General features: G+C 34.0%; 2 protein-coding genes across 2 annotated transcripts; both read left to right on the top strand.

The window, feature by feature from the left end:
• The first annotated feature begins 6572 nt into the window (after window positions 1–6572).
• LOC110796094 (polyadenylate-binding protein-interacting protein 11) lies at window positions 6573–11006 on the top strand. Its single transcript, XM_022001133.2, has 11 exons — window positions 6573–6885; window positions 6973–7306; window positions 7411–7527; window positions 7617–7661; window positions 7831–7903; window positions 7991–8103; window positions 8219–8278; window positions 8364–8411; window positions 8500–8568; window positions 10393–10454; window positions 10554–11006. The coding sequence occupies exons 2-11, from the start codon at window positions 7025–7027 to the stop codon at window positions 10609–10611; spliced, it is 927 nt and encodes a 308-aa protein (XP_021856825.1). The 5' UTR covers window positions 6573–6885; window positions 6973–7024; the 3' UTR covers window positions 10612–11006.
• Window positions 11007–11395: 389 nt separating this feature from the next.
• On the top strand, window positions 11396–13455 carry LOC110794818 (uncharacterized). The gene has a single exon (XM_021999783.2). It carries the CDS (start codon window positions 12620–12622, stop codon window positions 13241–13243), a length of 624 nt encoding a protein of 207 aa, XP_021855475.1. The 5' UTR covers window positions 11396–12619; the 3' UTR covers window positions 13244–13455.
• The last annotated feature ends 658 nt before the right edge of the window (window positions 13456–14113 follow it).

Raw genomic sequence — 14113 nt, 5'->3', positions numbered from 1 at the left:
TATATAAGATCGCTTAAATCTTTGTTCAAGACAAATATTAATAACTATACCCATTTTAAGGATTTCGAGAGGAAAAAAAGGGAAAAAATTATGACCAATTCGAATGCATTAAGAATCGTCAACTTTTTAATTATGAAAACACTACAATCTTTCTTTAATATTTTGTAGTACCCAGTTTTAGTAATTTTAGTAACTTAAGAGAAAAAAAAAGGAAAAAAAATAAAACTTTTTGGCGGGAAAATTGCACCAGAATTTGACACGTGTCATTCCTTATGTCTCTTTTAATATATAGCGGAGTAATAAATACTCCCTCCGTCTCTTTTTGTTTTTTACGTTTGATATTTTTCACGCGTTTTAACGATTAATTAATGCGTGTTGAGAATCCTCTATTTTTTTTATTCAAACAAGAAAAATTACGTTTATTTATAATGTTTTCACTTTTATCAAAAATCTGATATTGGGAATATGAGAAAGATTTAATGTCCCAGTGAAAAGAGTGTGAGAGATTAAATGACTCAATTAATTTAATTGGTTTAAATAATTATTGGACACGGACTTTGATAGAATATTATAGCATTTATGTGATATTATAAAAGGAAATGTAAAGAACATTTTGAAACACCCAATAAGGAAAACGCGCGTAAAGAACAAAAAGAGGTGGAGGGAGTAATAGATATGAAGACATTTATGTGATAATATAAAAGGAAACGTAAATAACAAAATGGGACACCCAAAATGGAATACGTAAAGAACGCAAAGAGACGGAGGGAGTAATATTTAAGTAATCTACATTTGGGTTAAATACTACGTGCATTTAGTACCTCCCTTAAACAATTGTGTATACCAGCTTACGGAGTAACAGTTTTCGTGTCGAAAGCTTAAATAACGAAAATCTAAAAATGTGGTTGAGAATAAAAAATTCTATAATATAAGATAAACATATAAAAATACGAGAGCGGGAATGAGAATTTTAATCCCAACTTGTCACAATCCCATATTTCCTTGTGGTGATTAAGATTAGGTCGGATTATTCCAAAGATTTAAGACAAGGTGTTGTTTTTGGACTTGCCTGCAATTACTCAAGAATTGGAGGCTCTACCTTTGACTTGATACAACCAAGTGACCAACGCTCTTCACAATCATTTTTAAAGCGCAATAAAATGCCTTTGATGAGTACATGACTTTTAAAGAATTAAGCGCAATTGCGCAAATATGAATATTATGTGTCCAAATTAAAAGATGAATAAAAGAGTTTTCGGTTTATAACCTAAGTAGAGTACTACATAGTACCTTTATTGTGAAATGTCAATTAATTATAGGATGAAAGTATGAAACCTAACTTTGGGCTTTGATTGTTACAACCCAAGTAAACTCTTCCTCTCATGTGGTATGACCGTATGAGGTGAAGGCTTAAAGACTACCAAGATGTTTTGTTTTTTAGGTCTAAAGTGGTGACATCGATGTAATTGATGAACACATATCCTAATCACTGTCAACAAAATTACCTACAATTTTTCTTCACTCTCCACATAATCATGTGTAATCTAGAAAAAGGTATACGGAGTATTTGTAACAAGAAATTGGTTTAACCAAAGCAAGTGCCAACCACCTTAAATTAAGATGCTATTTCAAATGTTTCATTTAATATTTCATACTTTTGTATTCTGTACGTTTTTCGTTTTTAGTGTCCCATTTTAATATTTGCATTTAGAATCTTTTCTTTTATATTATATCATAAATGTCTTTCCCGTCAAAAAAAATAACAAAAATATCATAAATGTCTTTAACATTTTATCAAAAATCATATACGTAATTATTTCAATTAATTAAAAATAATTGGGACACCAAATCTTTTCCATTAAGACATTAAATCTTTCACATTTTTTCAAAGTCATATTTTCGGTAAAAGCGAAATTATTACCAACAGACGTAATTTGCATTGTTTAAATAAAAAAAATGATGAATCTTTATCAACATTAATTAATTATTAAATCACGTGCATAATACCAAACATAAAGAATAAAAAGAGATAGGAGGAAGTACCTTTTGTGTCTAGTATTCAAAAAAAGGTAAATTAACACATTTTATCTCCTTAAACAATTCATTCAACCAAGTATCTTTTCACTTTAAATCACCTTATCAATTTACCCCCTCCGTTCCTTAATACTCGCCTCACTTTGACCGACACATAGTTTTAAGCATTTTAATTGATTTATTAATTTATTAGGTGATAGTAGTTGTAGTGGTTTTTTTTTTGTTTTTTTATTTTTTATATATCTCTATTACATAAGCCAAGAGCTGAGGGTATTTGGGTAAAATAACTTTTCGTGTCCCCTCTAAATTACTAAAATACCCCTACTTATTATATTAACACTAATTTATAATATTATAAAAAGTGAAATAAGTACTCCGTAGATAGACAACCAAAAGTTAAACCGCAGGCCAAAAAATAAAAAAGGAAAAATACAATCAAATCAGTAATCACAATATAATTACTGTTTAGACCAAAAATTACGCCATAATTGTATCACAACAACTGAATCACAGCAAACTGACCCTCCAATCACGCTAGAAGTTATGTCCAAAAAAAATATACTCCGTATATATTAACATGAGTTCTAACATCGTATCAGCAACAAAATGTGTACAAACACTTTTTGGATCTATAAAATCATGAAATTACCCACAATGAAAAATCCCTTTGTAATTTCCAGCCCGACCAAGCTGTAACCGGGTTTTGATGACGTCAATCGATTGTAAACAAGAGGCTTCTACTATCCTCCGGCTGAACCTGAAATTGCTTTCATGTATGGTGGGATTGCTACTTTGGTTGTGGTTTGGTTTGAATTGTTGTTGTTGTTGTTATTCTGGGGTTCTGCCATCTTTGTTAATTTTTTTTTTTAATAGAAAGCTGGAGGAAGAAGAAGGGGGTTTCCATCTTCTCCTTTCTGAGTTTTGAGTTGGGGAAAGAGAGAATGGTTTGATTTAGTTTGTGGCCGCTTTCTGACGTGGGTTTGAAGTGGGTCGTTGTTGTCAAAAATATTAAGTAAATGCAAATCCTTATTTTGAATAGCTTTTGCCAGAAATTTGGAAATTTCCGTGTAATTAATTAACGATGTTTTATTTGCGTGTCAAAAATATTAAGGAAACGCAAATCCTTATTATTACAGGTACGCCGGATAAAGGTTAACTCTTACATATGTATTACTAGATTAGATCCCGTGCACGCACGGATTATGATCATTTATTTTACAAAATATTTAACTAAATATCTCGAAACTACTGCATAATTATAAATTTTTTGAATATACTCATTTAAATTTATTCATCTATATGCATATTTTATATGTGTAATATGCTAATTTGACCGACATATCGAGCGAATATATTTTACATTACTAATGAATCGATTTGGCTAAAATATTATCAAAACATATTTAGCAAAATTATTATTACGTGATATCTATTATTGCCAAAATTTATAAACTAATATTTTTTTTCCATACAAAGATAATTTATAAAAAGGTAGAGAATAAAAATAAAATAAAAAAGATACTTCGAACATATATTTTAGGAAAATGTTTTAGGCGGAAAAATTTTACACCAGGAAGTGACATGTGTCATTCCTGGTGTCTGTTTTAGTATAAAGTAATAGATAATAGATAGATGTATATATACGAAATATTACTTATCTCTTTTTTTAATGACTTTTCATTTTAATAAAAATTATTTCTTCAAATCCACTAATAAAATTAACCTTTTAAAATGTTTATCTGTCATTTTTTATTTCTAATATAGAAGCTATTCAAAACAGATTAAAAGTACAAAAAACTACATAAAAGTTACAAAAAAAAGTAGGTAAAAGTTATTGTAGACTAAATTTATTGTACATCTTATGCGTGTAACACCTTTTGATAGAGTAATTCACAATTTTTTTTCGTGGGTGTTACTCCAACAATTAAATTTTTTAAACGGGGATTTTCTTATAATGTTAGTTGTTACAAAGCGATATGATGGAGGAATGCACATGGTTACGCAATATTGCAATCAAAATAAACAAGTGATTGAAACACTACTATATATGTTCAATATCTTTACTTTTGCTTTACAATTAATTAATTTTTTTTTATCATGTAAGGGCATGAGTCGGCTACATAGTTGCGCTTTAGATATTTTTAATATAGATGAATAGATGATGCATAATACGAAGTATTATTTGTTTAGATAGACTTTGTAAACATTTTTTTTTTGCCTAATAATAAAACTTTTGGTTTTATACTCACGCACGCATCGCGTGCATATAAGACTAGTATATATAGTTAGAGGGGAAAATGTCCAATAAAGGGGTTGGGATGAGGTAAGGTGGGTGGGGATTGGATTTTTTAATGTTCTTTTTAGGAAGTAAGAAATATATGTAGGTCAATGATAAAGTGAGAAATGATGTAATATTAGTAAATGTATGCCATTTATAGAAATAAAACGAGTATTAAGGGACGACTTTATAAGAAAAACGGGACGAGTATTAAGAGAAGGATAAAGTAGTTTCTATATTTTTAACTACAGTATACATTTCCTGAGGAAGTCTTAATCTATACTAGGTATACCATTGAAATAGTATACTAACATTCTGCATTTTTATTTAGTACCAAACCACTTAATTTAGTACAAGAAAAGTAGTTATATTTTCTCATGTGATACCAAACAACATAGTTTGGTAATGTAGTTTCATTTTTATTTGGTTCCAAACAACATAGTTTGGTACTCACAAGTCAAATATAAATTTTATTTTTCGTGGGCCAAACTCAACTTATTACATGAACTTACCATTTAGCCCTTAATATACCAACTGAAGTTACTATTTTACCCTTAGTATACCATTTTAATGATATACCCAGTATAGATTTAGAAAACCTCACATTTCCTCGTCAAAATCAAAAAATTATAAATTTAAACAGGATAATAGTCGACTCGACTCGACTATAAAATTTAACGACAAAAGGTTGGACGAGATAAGTAAAAATGGAGTAGGAGGGAGTTTTTAACAAGGGTCAGAAAAAGCTGCCTTATCTTTGTACGAAAATAGGAAGCACCAAAAGAGGTGCACTGTGTCATGTCATAAATCATAATGTGTGTAAAGGGTGAGGTTGAGCCGTGAAGGTGCACTGTTGCAGTAGGCCACTAGCCCAGCGGACCGCCAAGCCACCTAGTAATAAAAGTACACAACAGTACTAATTTATCACGAGTGTGTTGTGTTGTTGTGGGTAAACCAACCTCATCCACTTCCATTTCATCCCAATACCTCCACGCCACGCCCCTTTTTTGTTTGCATTACACATCCATTTACACATGTCACATGTTACTTATGGATTAACTTAGGTTAACGTGAGTGGTTAATAGGTTTATTTTCCTTAACTAAAGTTTTGGGTTCGAGTTTTAGGTATGAAGAAAATCTCAGTTGGGAGTGATGTTGTTAATTGAAGTACTCATGCAAACTCCAGCGTAAGATTAGCACACTCGTCGAAAACGGTCATTTCATGGCATATTGTCCATGGCATGAATCAATGCACGATTCATGGATCCATCACGACATAGTTTCCTAATGGAGATATTTTTTTTCCACATGGTTTGGTCTGAATTTTTCTAGTTATTGGTTTGCTTTGGTCTCATTTTGTACATAGTATGGTCTTTTTTGATATGGTGATGTATGAATGTTTCTTATTTTTTTGGTTGGTTCTGATATGATTTTCTTAAACGGTCTAATAACCAATAAGAATTATGTGAAGAGATCACCACCTTGTATACAACTCAAATCAACCACGGATCGCCGCCTTGTATACAACTCAAATCAACCACAAGGTAATTTGTGGAGCTTTTTTTTTTTTTTTTAAAAAAACGTTTTTTTTTAAAAGTTGATTTGGTCTTAAATGAAGTGTGAATAAAATGTTAGCATTTTTGTCGGTTGTTGGGAATCCAATTTGATTATTGAGTGAAATGAAGAATATAAGAAAAATTAAAAATGTTCCACGTCGTGAGGCTTTTGGGAATGATCGAAGATTGGAGAATAACTAGCGGATCCCCATCCATCCCTCATAATCCACGGGTTAGTAGAGACCAAATCCATGAGTTTAAAATCACAAGGTAAAACGACATCTGTAAACTAAATCAATAACACTTGATAAAGTAATAAAATTAATCAAACTTAACAATACAATATCTATTGTATACAACCCCCGTTCGCGATCGCTAGACCAAAACCTGATCAACGAAGTTAAATTATCTATTGTATACAACCCCCGTTCGCAATCGCTAGACCAAAATCTGATCAACGAAGTTAAATTGTTGCAATTATACAGAACGGGTTAACTTTCCTTATAGTCATGTCAAATTGGCAATGGCAAACATGATCCCATTCCATCCCATACCCATCCATGATCAAGTTTATTATTCCCTCTTAATCTCCAAAAACCCACTCCATCATATCCACTAATCAACACCCACCACCTGTCACCTTTTAGACTTGTCACTCTTTTTTTTTTTTTTTAATTTTCATTTTCATTTTTCTCCAATACGTCAAAAGAACACAAATCATAATAACAAATTAACAAGAAAGTGTAGTAGGTTCTGAAAAAGGAAGCGATTTTCGCCATTTTTGGAAGGATTTGTTGCAGACTCAAACTTGATCTTCTGCTCCTCCTTTCACCCTTATATGATCCAACACGACAAACCCAACCCCAACCCAATACACAAACCCACACTCTCTCTTTCTCTCTCCTAATTTTCCCCATTTATTAACCTTTCATAAAAACGGATTTAAAGAATCTTCAGCTTTCTGCTTCCATTCTTCACTCGATCATTCTTTTATTCATACTCCTCCCTTAAACCCAGGTAATAATTTTACTTTATTATTTTAATTAATATTTCTATACCCTTTAGTTTTTACTCCATCTTCATCCTTGTATTTGATTTTATTAGGTAGAGGCGGATTTTTCAAAGGAGAGAGAAAAAAAAAGAAGAGTTGTTGAAAATGGCAGTGGTTGAAAATGGTGTCAAGAGTGATTTGGGTGTGGATAACGGGTCATCAGTCAATCGGACCACCGAAATGAGAGAACTGGAAGAGATGTTATCGAAGCTCAATCCATGTGCCCAGGAATTTGTTCCTCCATCTCTTCTCACTAATCACAATCATCATCCTCATCACCAACCTCAATTTCATCCCTCTTTTGTGCCTAATTTTGTCCCTAATCCTATGGATGACCCCTTCAGAGTTTTCCCTAATCATCAGATTAATAATAACATTCTCAGAAAGGTTTGATTCGATTTGATTAGAGCATCTTTTTTCTTTGATTTTTTTTTTTTTTTTTTGATTTATTGAATACTGATTTTTCACTGATTATGTTTGTTTGAATGTAGAAGAAGAGTAATTTTGGTAATGGTCAAGGGAAGCGTAGGCCGAATAATCGAACTGGTATGGCTCAAAGGGAAGAGGTTATTAGGAGAACTGTTTATGTTTCTGATATTGATCAACAGGTAAAACATTGAATTCCATGTTAGAAATATGTAATATAGACTGAAACTTTCTTTCATGAAAACAAAAATGTATGATATATTGGTTGCAGGTGACTGAGGAGCAGCTGGCAGGGCTTTTCATCAACTATGGACAGGTATATTGATGTTTTTCTTGTAATTTATGAACTTGAATTGTATTATTAGTAGTTTTTCTTTGGGGGTTTTTTATTGATTTTTATGAGTTGTGGACTTGTGGTAGACTGTTCTTGGTTTTGCTTTGTCAGTTCCTTTTCTGAGTAGTGTTGTATCATATTCCTCTTCTAGGTGGTTGATTGCCGTGTTTGTGGTGACCCAAATTCTGTGCTTCGTTTCGCTTTTGTCGAGTTTACAGACGAGGGTAAAGTGTTATACAACTTTGTTCATAGACTAATAATCAAAGTTCTGAATTGAAGTTAACAAATCAACTTGTTTTGTGGTGGTGCAGAAGGTGCACAGGCTGCATTGAGTCTGTCAGGAACTATGCTTGGATATTATCCTATCAAAGTTTTGCCTTCTAAGACTGCAATTGCTCCTGTAAACCCCACATTTTTGCCTCAGGTGAGTGCCACTGCTACCCAGATCAATAGTTTTTCCTTTTGCTTCTATGTTTATTGTTTTTTTTCCTTTTCAAGTTTAACATTTTATACTGACTTGGGGGTAATTCTCACTTCAGAACGACGATGAGCGTGAAATGTGTGCAAGGACTGTTTACTGCACTAACATCGACAAGAAGGTGCATTTTCTTTCTTACATTTGGTTCATATTGCTCATTGGCAAATATATAGTTGGTTAAATGTATATTACTCTGCCTTGTGTAGGTTTCTCATACTGAAATCAAAGTTTTTTTCGAGACAATTTGCGGAGAGGTTTGTGGCTTAGTCTTGTTTGGAAATGTACTGTATTACTTTCTTTTGTTTAGGGTCTTCATTGAATTGCATATATTGTTTGTTTCAGGTTTATCGCTTGAGGATGCTTGGAGACAATCACCATTCTACTCGTATTTGTTTTGTTGAGTTTGTGATGGTAATTACTTTCATTTTTTAGTTCCTCATTTGACAAATATTGTTCCTTGATATTGCACATTGTTACAACTTGAGTACAAATGGATATTGTTTCATGAAGTTCGTGATGGTCATTAATTATAGTGTTCACCTAGTTGATAGCTTAGCTCTCCCATAATTCCGGTTATAGAAGCAAACATTATAAAAATTGAAGATTTCATGGCTGACTTGGAGGAAAATAACTGTAGCATTTACTGAGAATGATCGTAGTTCCAGATTATATCTACTTTTACTCTTTTAGGTCTAACTTCCGCTCAGTTAATATGTCGTGTTCCTGTTTGCAATCCAAGCTTATTCCGCATTAAAATAGCATGGAAGTGAAATGAATGTAATGTAGGTTAACACATATTTTTCACCTTTCCGCGGGAGCTTTGTCCTGTGGTATCCTTTTAAGTACTCCTGCTCTCAAATAGTCAAATCTATTTCAGGATTTTGACATGTTATGAATGGGTTGGTTGTACTCAGTTTTTTAGTGGAAAGTTTAACACTATCACCACTGACCAGTGTTACCTAATACGGTCATTTACCCCTCGCACTACATACCAAGTACACCCATATTTACTTATTGGTATTGTGGAGCACTTTGGACTAATCTAACATACGGAGTAGTTAGGTAGCGAATTGGGTATTCGTACTGCATACTGCTTACTGAAGCACACAGCCACTGACAATTGAAAGTAGTAATTTGAAACATAGTAGACATCAAGAAGCCATAAATTGCTGAAGATCCGTGTTGGGATCTCATTTGGGGAGCCCTTGGTCCTGCTTTCCTGCAGTAGTATGGCTACAATTTCCTGAAATGGTACCAAGGTTATTCTCTTTCTTCCCCTCTGTACTTCTAATGAAACACGGAAAAAGTTACACGGCCTCTGAACTCAGTCCTTTCTGGTAACCCTTTATGTCAACATACTTCCTAAAATGTTGGACTATTTTTTTTCATTTATGTCTACTCCTCGTTGGTTAATTTAGTGTTCCTGGAGTGTGACTTTTGGATGCTCAACGCTTTTCTTCTAGGGAGTACAGAGTAGGTTTCTTTCGTGTCTGTTTAGTTATCTGTCAGCAACAGTTATTCGTTCTTATTAATGTCAAAACAAACGTTTCTAGTCAGATGATTTTGGTGACTATATCACGCGGTGCTTTTATTTCCAATGACTGAGAAATTCTGACACTCTCCATCTTTGTCCATCTTGTGTACTGTCATCGTAATTGAAATTTCTGAAAGCTAAGCTTATTTAGGTGGAGGGGGTAGGTTGTAATTTGTCATGCAGCAGAAGCCACAAGGTAATTGTCTATGGAAGCATGCTCAATTTGTCAACAATCTGTTTTATTTACCATATTTCATGAACCCTGTCACCTTAGTATTGACCCCACTGATGAATATGGGAAAATGGGTGATGTGGTATATAGCTGTTTTTTTAGTTCCATATGAGTAGAAAATTAATTAGCTTTTTCGTATCATTGCTAGTTTTCAGTTTTTGGTTTCTTGGTCTTGTAAGTCATGATTTAGATTGAATGACGAACAAAAAATAATCATGTTAATTTTGAAAGCTGACAACACAAAAATGGAAACTACTTTTTGTGGTTTTCATATTTTGGTTTTGTAAAAAACAGAAAACTGGAAACAAAAAATGATACCGAATGGTCCTTAGTCTTTGATTGCTGCTTTACTTTTAATATTAGGGGAGGGATAGAAAATTGAACTATAGACAGGGAAATCAAAGATCATGTTGAAGTTTTTTTTCACAGCCTGTCTCTAAATGTTCACTACACTTTTTGACCTCTCCAGGCTGAAAGTGCAATAGCTGCTCTTAATTGCAGTGGTGTGGTATTGGGATCTTCGGCAATAAGGTCAGATTCCCTATAACAGAGTTCGGTGCATATATATACTTATGTTTGTTTCGCCACAGTTCTGTTAAAGTGTTTTTTGGTGGATTTTGTTTGTAACAGGGTGAGCCCATCGAAGACACCAGTCCGCCCTCGTGCTCCCAGAAAATCTATGCAGTGATTCATCATCTTTGGCTCTTTTGAGGAACACAGGAGTACTTTTTGTATATTCTGGACATAGAGATGACTATGTAAAGTCAGTAAACATGGCATACTCCCTACTTCTTTTGTTCCTGCCTGAATTAATTCTTATCAGGAAGTATCGTATTTCATTCTGGGTCTATCTACTTACTACTACTTAATATGGGCATATAGAGTTGGATTGGATGGAACTTTGAGGATCTTGCAAGGTTGTATATGACGCACAGCAGAATGAAGGTGCAGCTGTTTTTGACTGACAATTACTACTTTATTATTATAACTTAACGATGATTACCCCGTTGTCGTGGTAGCAGTTATTATTGAGGATGATTTTATTTCCCCTAGTAACTATGATGGGTTTCGAGTTCATGTTTACGTTATCTATCTTCATCCTTGTTTGCAAAGAACTCGTCTGTTCTTATAGAGTTCACCTGTCATTGTTTCTTTGCTGTGACTGACTCGACTTGTAATCTGCCATTTATTCTACTCTTGTATACAAGAGGATGCAACATGCATTGTTTTCATGCATGTTTGTTTCATTTGACTATTTGGGGCTTTTAGGAGGTTCCATTACACCCCTGATTCATAGGTGCATTGACAATCAAACATGTTAAATGGTGAAACTTTTTTTTTTTTTTTTTTTTAAATTTCCCGTTTTCTGTAACAAAAAATTGAAGGGCACTGTTGGGTAGAGTGGATTCCAAGTCTGGGGCAACTCTGTTGAGTCAATGGACGAGCGTACGTATACCTTTCGAAGTCTATGTAGGGGGAGAAGAAGTGTGTGTGGACAATCCTTGCAATGTGTTGGGCTAAACCACTCTGCTCTTGTACACGTTTGTTCTCTTCATTTGGTCTGGTTTGTCTGATTTTTCTAGTTTATGATCTAGTCTGGTCTGATTCTTCGTGGTCTGGTCTTGTGTGAATGTTTTTACTTTTTCTAGTCTGGTCTAAAAGCAATAAGAATAAGATGAAATAAGCTGAGTCTCAATAAGATCATTCCATTCTTTTGTACATAAAATGAAGAAAACAGAGTCTTAATTAGATCATTCCATTCTTTTGCACCGATAAGAGTTTTTTTTAATGGTTGTTCCTGATTAGGAAATTTAGTTTCATACAAAAATGGCCATTTGCGTAAGGAATGTGGATGTTGGGTGAATTACGGCTTAAAGTTAGAGAGTTTTAAGGGCATCTTTCTTCTAATTTTAGATTAGTGGTTTCTCTAATAAGAAGGGCATATAGTAGTTGAGTTAACAACCATTAGTATTACACATTTTAGCTGCAAACTGCAGTTAGTTGTTGTATTAACAATAAGCTTACTTTTAAAGGATAATAATGCGTTGGGATTAGGAATATTTGTTTGTTTTGGGTGGAGAAGCAGCAGTAAATTAAAGTTTCTTCTTATTTCTTTGGTATAGAATATAGACATAATAGCCTTTGCTAAAGGAAAAAGTGAAGGATATGATGAGCATTAGTGGTCCACTACAGTATCTTGGGTGTATTTTTTGACCATCTTTCTTTGCCCTTAGCCTCTGTTTAGAGACACCATCACATTCATTCAGACCTCTGCTTCTCTTCCTTATATATATATATATGATATATCTCTGTTTGTATCATAAGGATTCCTCTAAGATCTTGATTTTTCGTGTTTTTTTTTCTTTTTTTTTAAGGCGAATTGCTTTACATTTGTTATCGTCTTGTCATTTTTAGTCAAAAGTGAAAGAAAGATCGAGTTGAGGGGACCAGATACAGTCTGTGCATTGCACGGGTTTAAAACTAGTTTATATCAGATACTCTGTATAAAAAGGAACAGTTAGCCGACCAAAACAAGCCCACCTTGCATTTATACCAGAATCCAATTACATCAGCATATTGCACTGCTGAAATTAAGGGGGGATGACAGGAAATATGCTTTCTCTGTCAAAAAAGCTTCAAATAGTTAGAACATACCAGTAGTTAGTCACTACTCAGTAACAGTACTACTAGCTAGTATGGGGAATTGTCTTTTTGGCGGCTTGGGAGGTGGTGGTGGTGGAGAAGAAGCTGAAACCATCCAAGTCGTAACAGCAAACGGCGGAATCATGGAATTCCATGGCTCAATAACAGTAGGCTTCATCCTCGAAGAATACCCTTGTCATGCTATATTCAAAAGTGATGATCTTTTCTGGAAACCACTGTCAAACAATGAAGAACTTCATCCTGGAGTTTCATACTTGCTTCTTCCTCTTCATACAAGTAAAGAATACAAAGATGCATTTGATGTTAAAGTAGGGCATGTTAGATCCAAGAGTATACCTGGAAATACTGGTTATAGGATGTCGTTCGATAGTAGGAGTACAACTCAAAGCAATGTTTTGAAGAGATCGAATACTGACGTGTTTTCGAGGTATAATAATAATAAAGGAGGAGGAGGAAGAAGAGAAGGAGTTTGGAAGGTGAAGTTGGTTATAAGTCCAGAACAGTTGGTGGAGATACTGTCACAAGAAGCTCGAACTGAAGAGTTGATTGAGAGTGTTAGAACTGTGGCGAAATGTGGCTGTAGTGGGCCCGGTTCTACGGGGTTTTCAGATCAATGGAGTGTAGCTAGTAGCAAGGCTTCTTCGAAGAAAGATTGAAGTTATAGTAGAAACTTAGTTCATCTTGTTCAACTTTTTTTTTTTGGTTGTGTTGCTAACAAGGTTACTGTCAATATATTTTCTAGACAAGTCCTTTTGAGATGCAGAGTTCTGCCTTAAGTAGATATTCTGAATGACCAAGTGTTCTTATATATGCAAACGAATTGAATTTCCTTAACTATATTTTTATATGACTATATCTCATATTCTTACGAGTTTATGTTCCTGTAATTTGTGTTTTTGCTTGGTACTGAATGTTCTGCACTTCTGCCTGTAATTTTGTAGTGCATCAGTTTACATACTTCATACTGGTTTTTTTTTTTTTTCTGGTCATTTTCTTTGTTTTGATCTGTAATATTTGGTGCAAATTGTGGTTTAGGAAAATGTTGTCAGTTACTTACCTGATGGCATCAAAGTTACATAGATTTCCTACAGAACAACTAGAATTGAGTCTCGGGTAGGTTTCGAGACTGGTCTGAATTTCCTCATTTTTTAGAAAAAGTACGACAAGACATAACATGAATCGACCCGGCACGACAAAGCATGATTAATTTAGTAAAATTAGATACGACAGCCCGGCCTGGCACGTGGGCCTGGGTCCCATTTTGAAATTTTCATCCGACCCAGCCCGGTCCACAGCTATCTTTAGCCCACCACAGTAGAAAGTAATACAGTGTATGCACATTTCCTGTGTTAGTAGGGCTGGGGGGAGGGGTGTTTGGCAAGCTAAGGGTTCTTTGGTTGGAATTTAGCTTTCTTCCTGAAATTTGGGCCCTTACTTTATTGATCTTTATTTATGTTGGATAGGCATGGCAATTGCATGAGAATATCATTGGTTACTCTGTTCTTTGTTCCTCTTTTGGCTTGCTT

Source organism: Spinacia oleracea, chromosome 6, assembly GCF_020520425.1.
Source record: "Spinacia oleracea cultivar Varoflay chromosome 6, BTI_SOV_V1, whole genome shotgun sequence".
Taxonomy (NCBI): Eukaryota; Viridiplantae; Streptophyta; class Magnoliopsida; order Caryophyllales; family Amaranthaceae; genus Spinacia; species Spinacia oleracea.
This window is presented reverse-complemented; position numbering and strand designations above follow the sequence as displayed.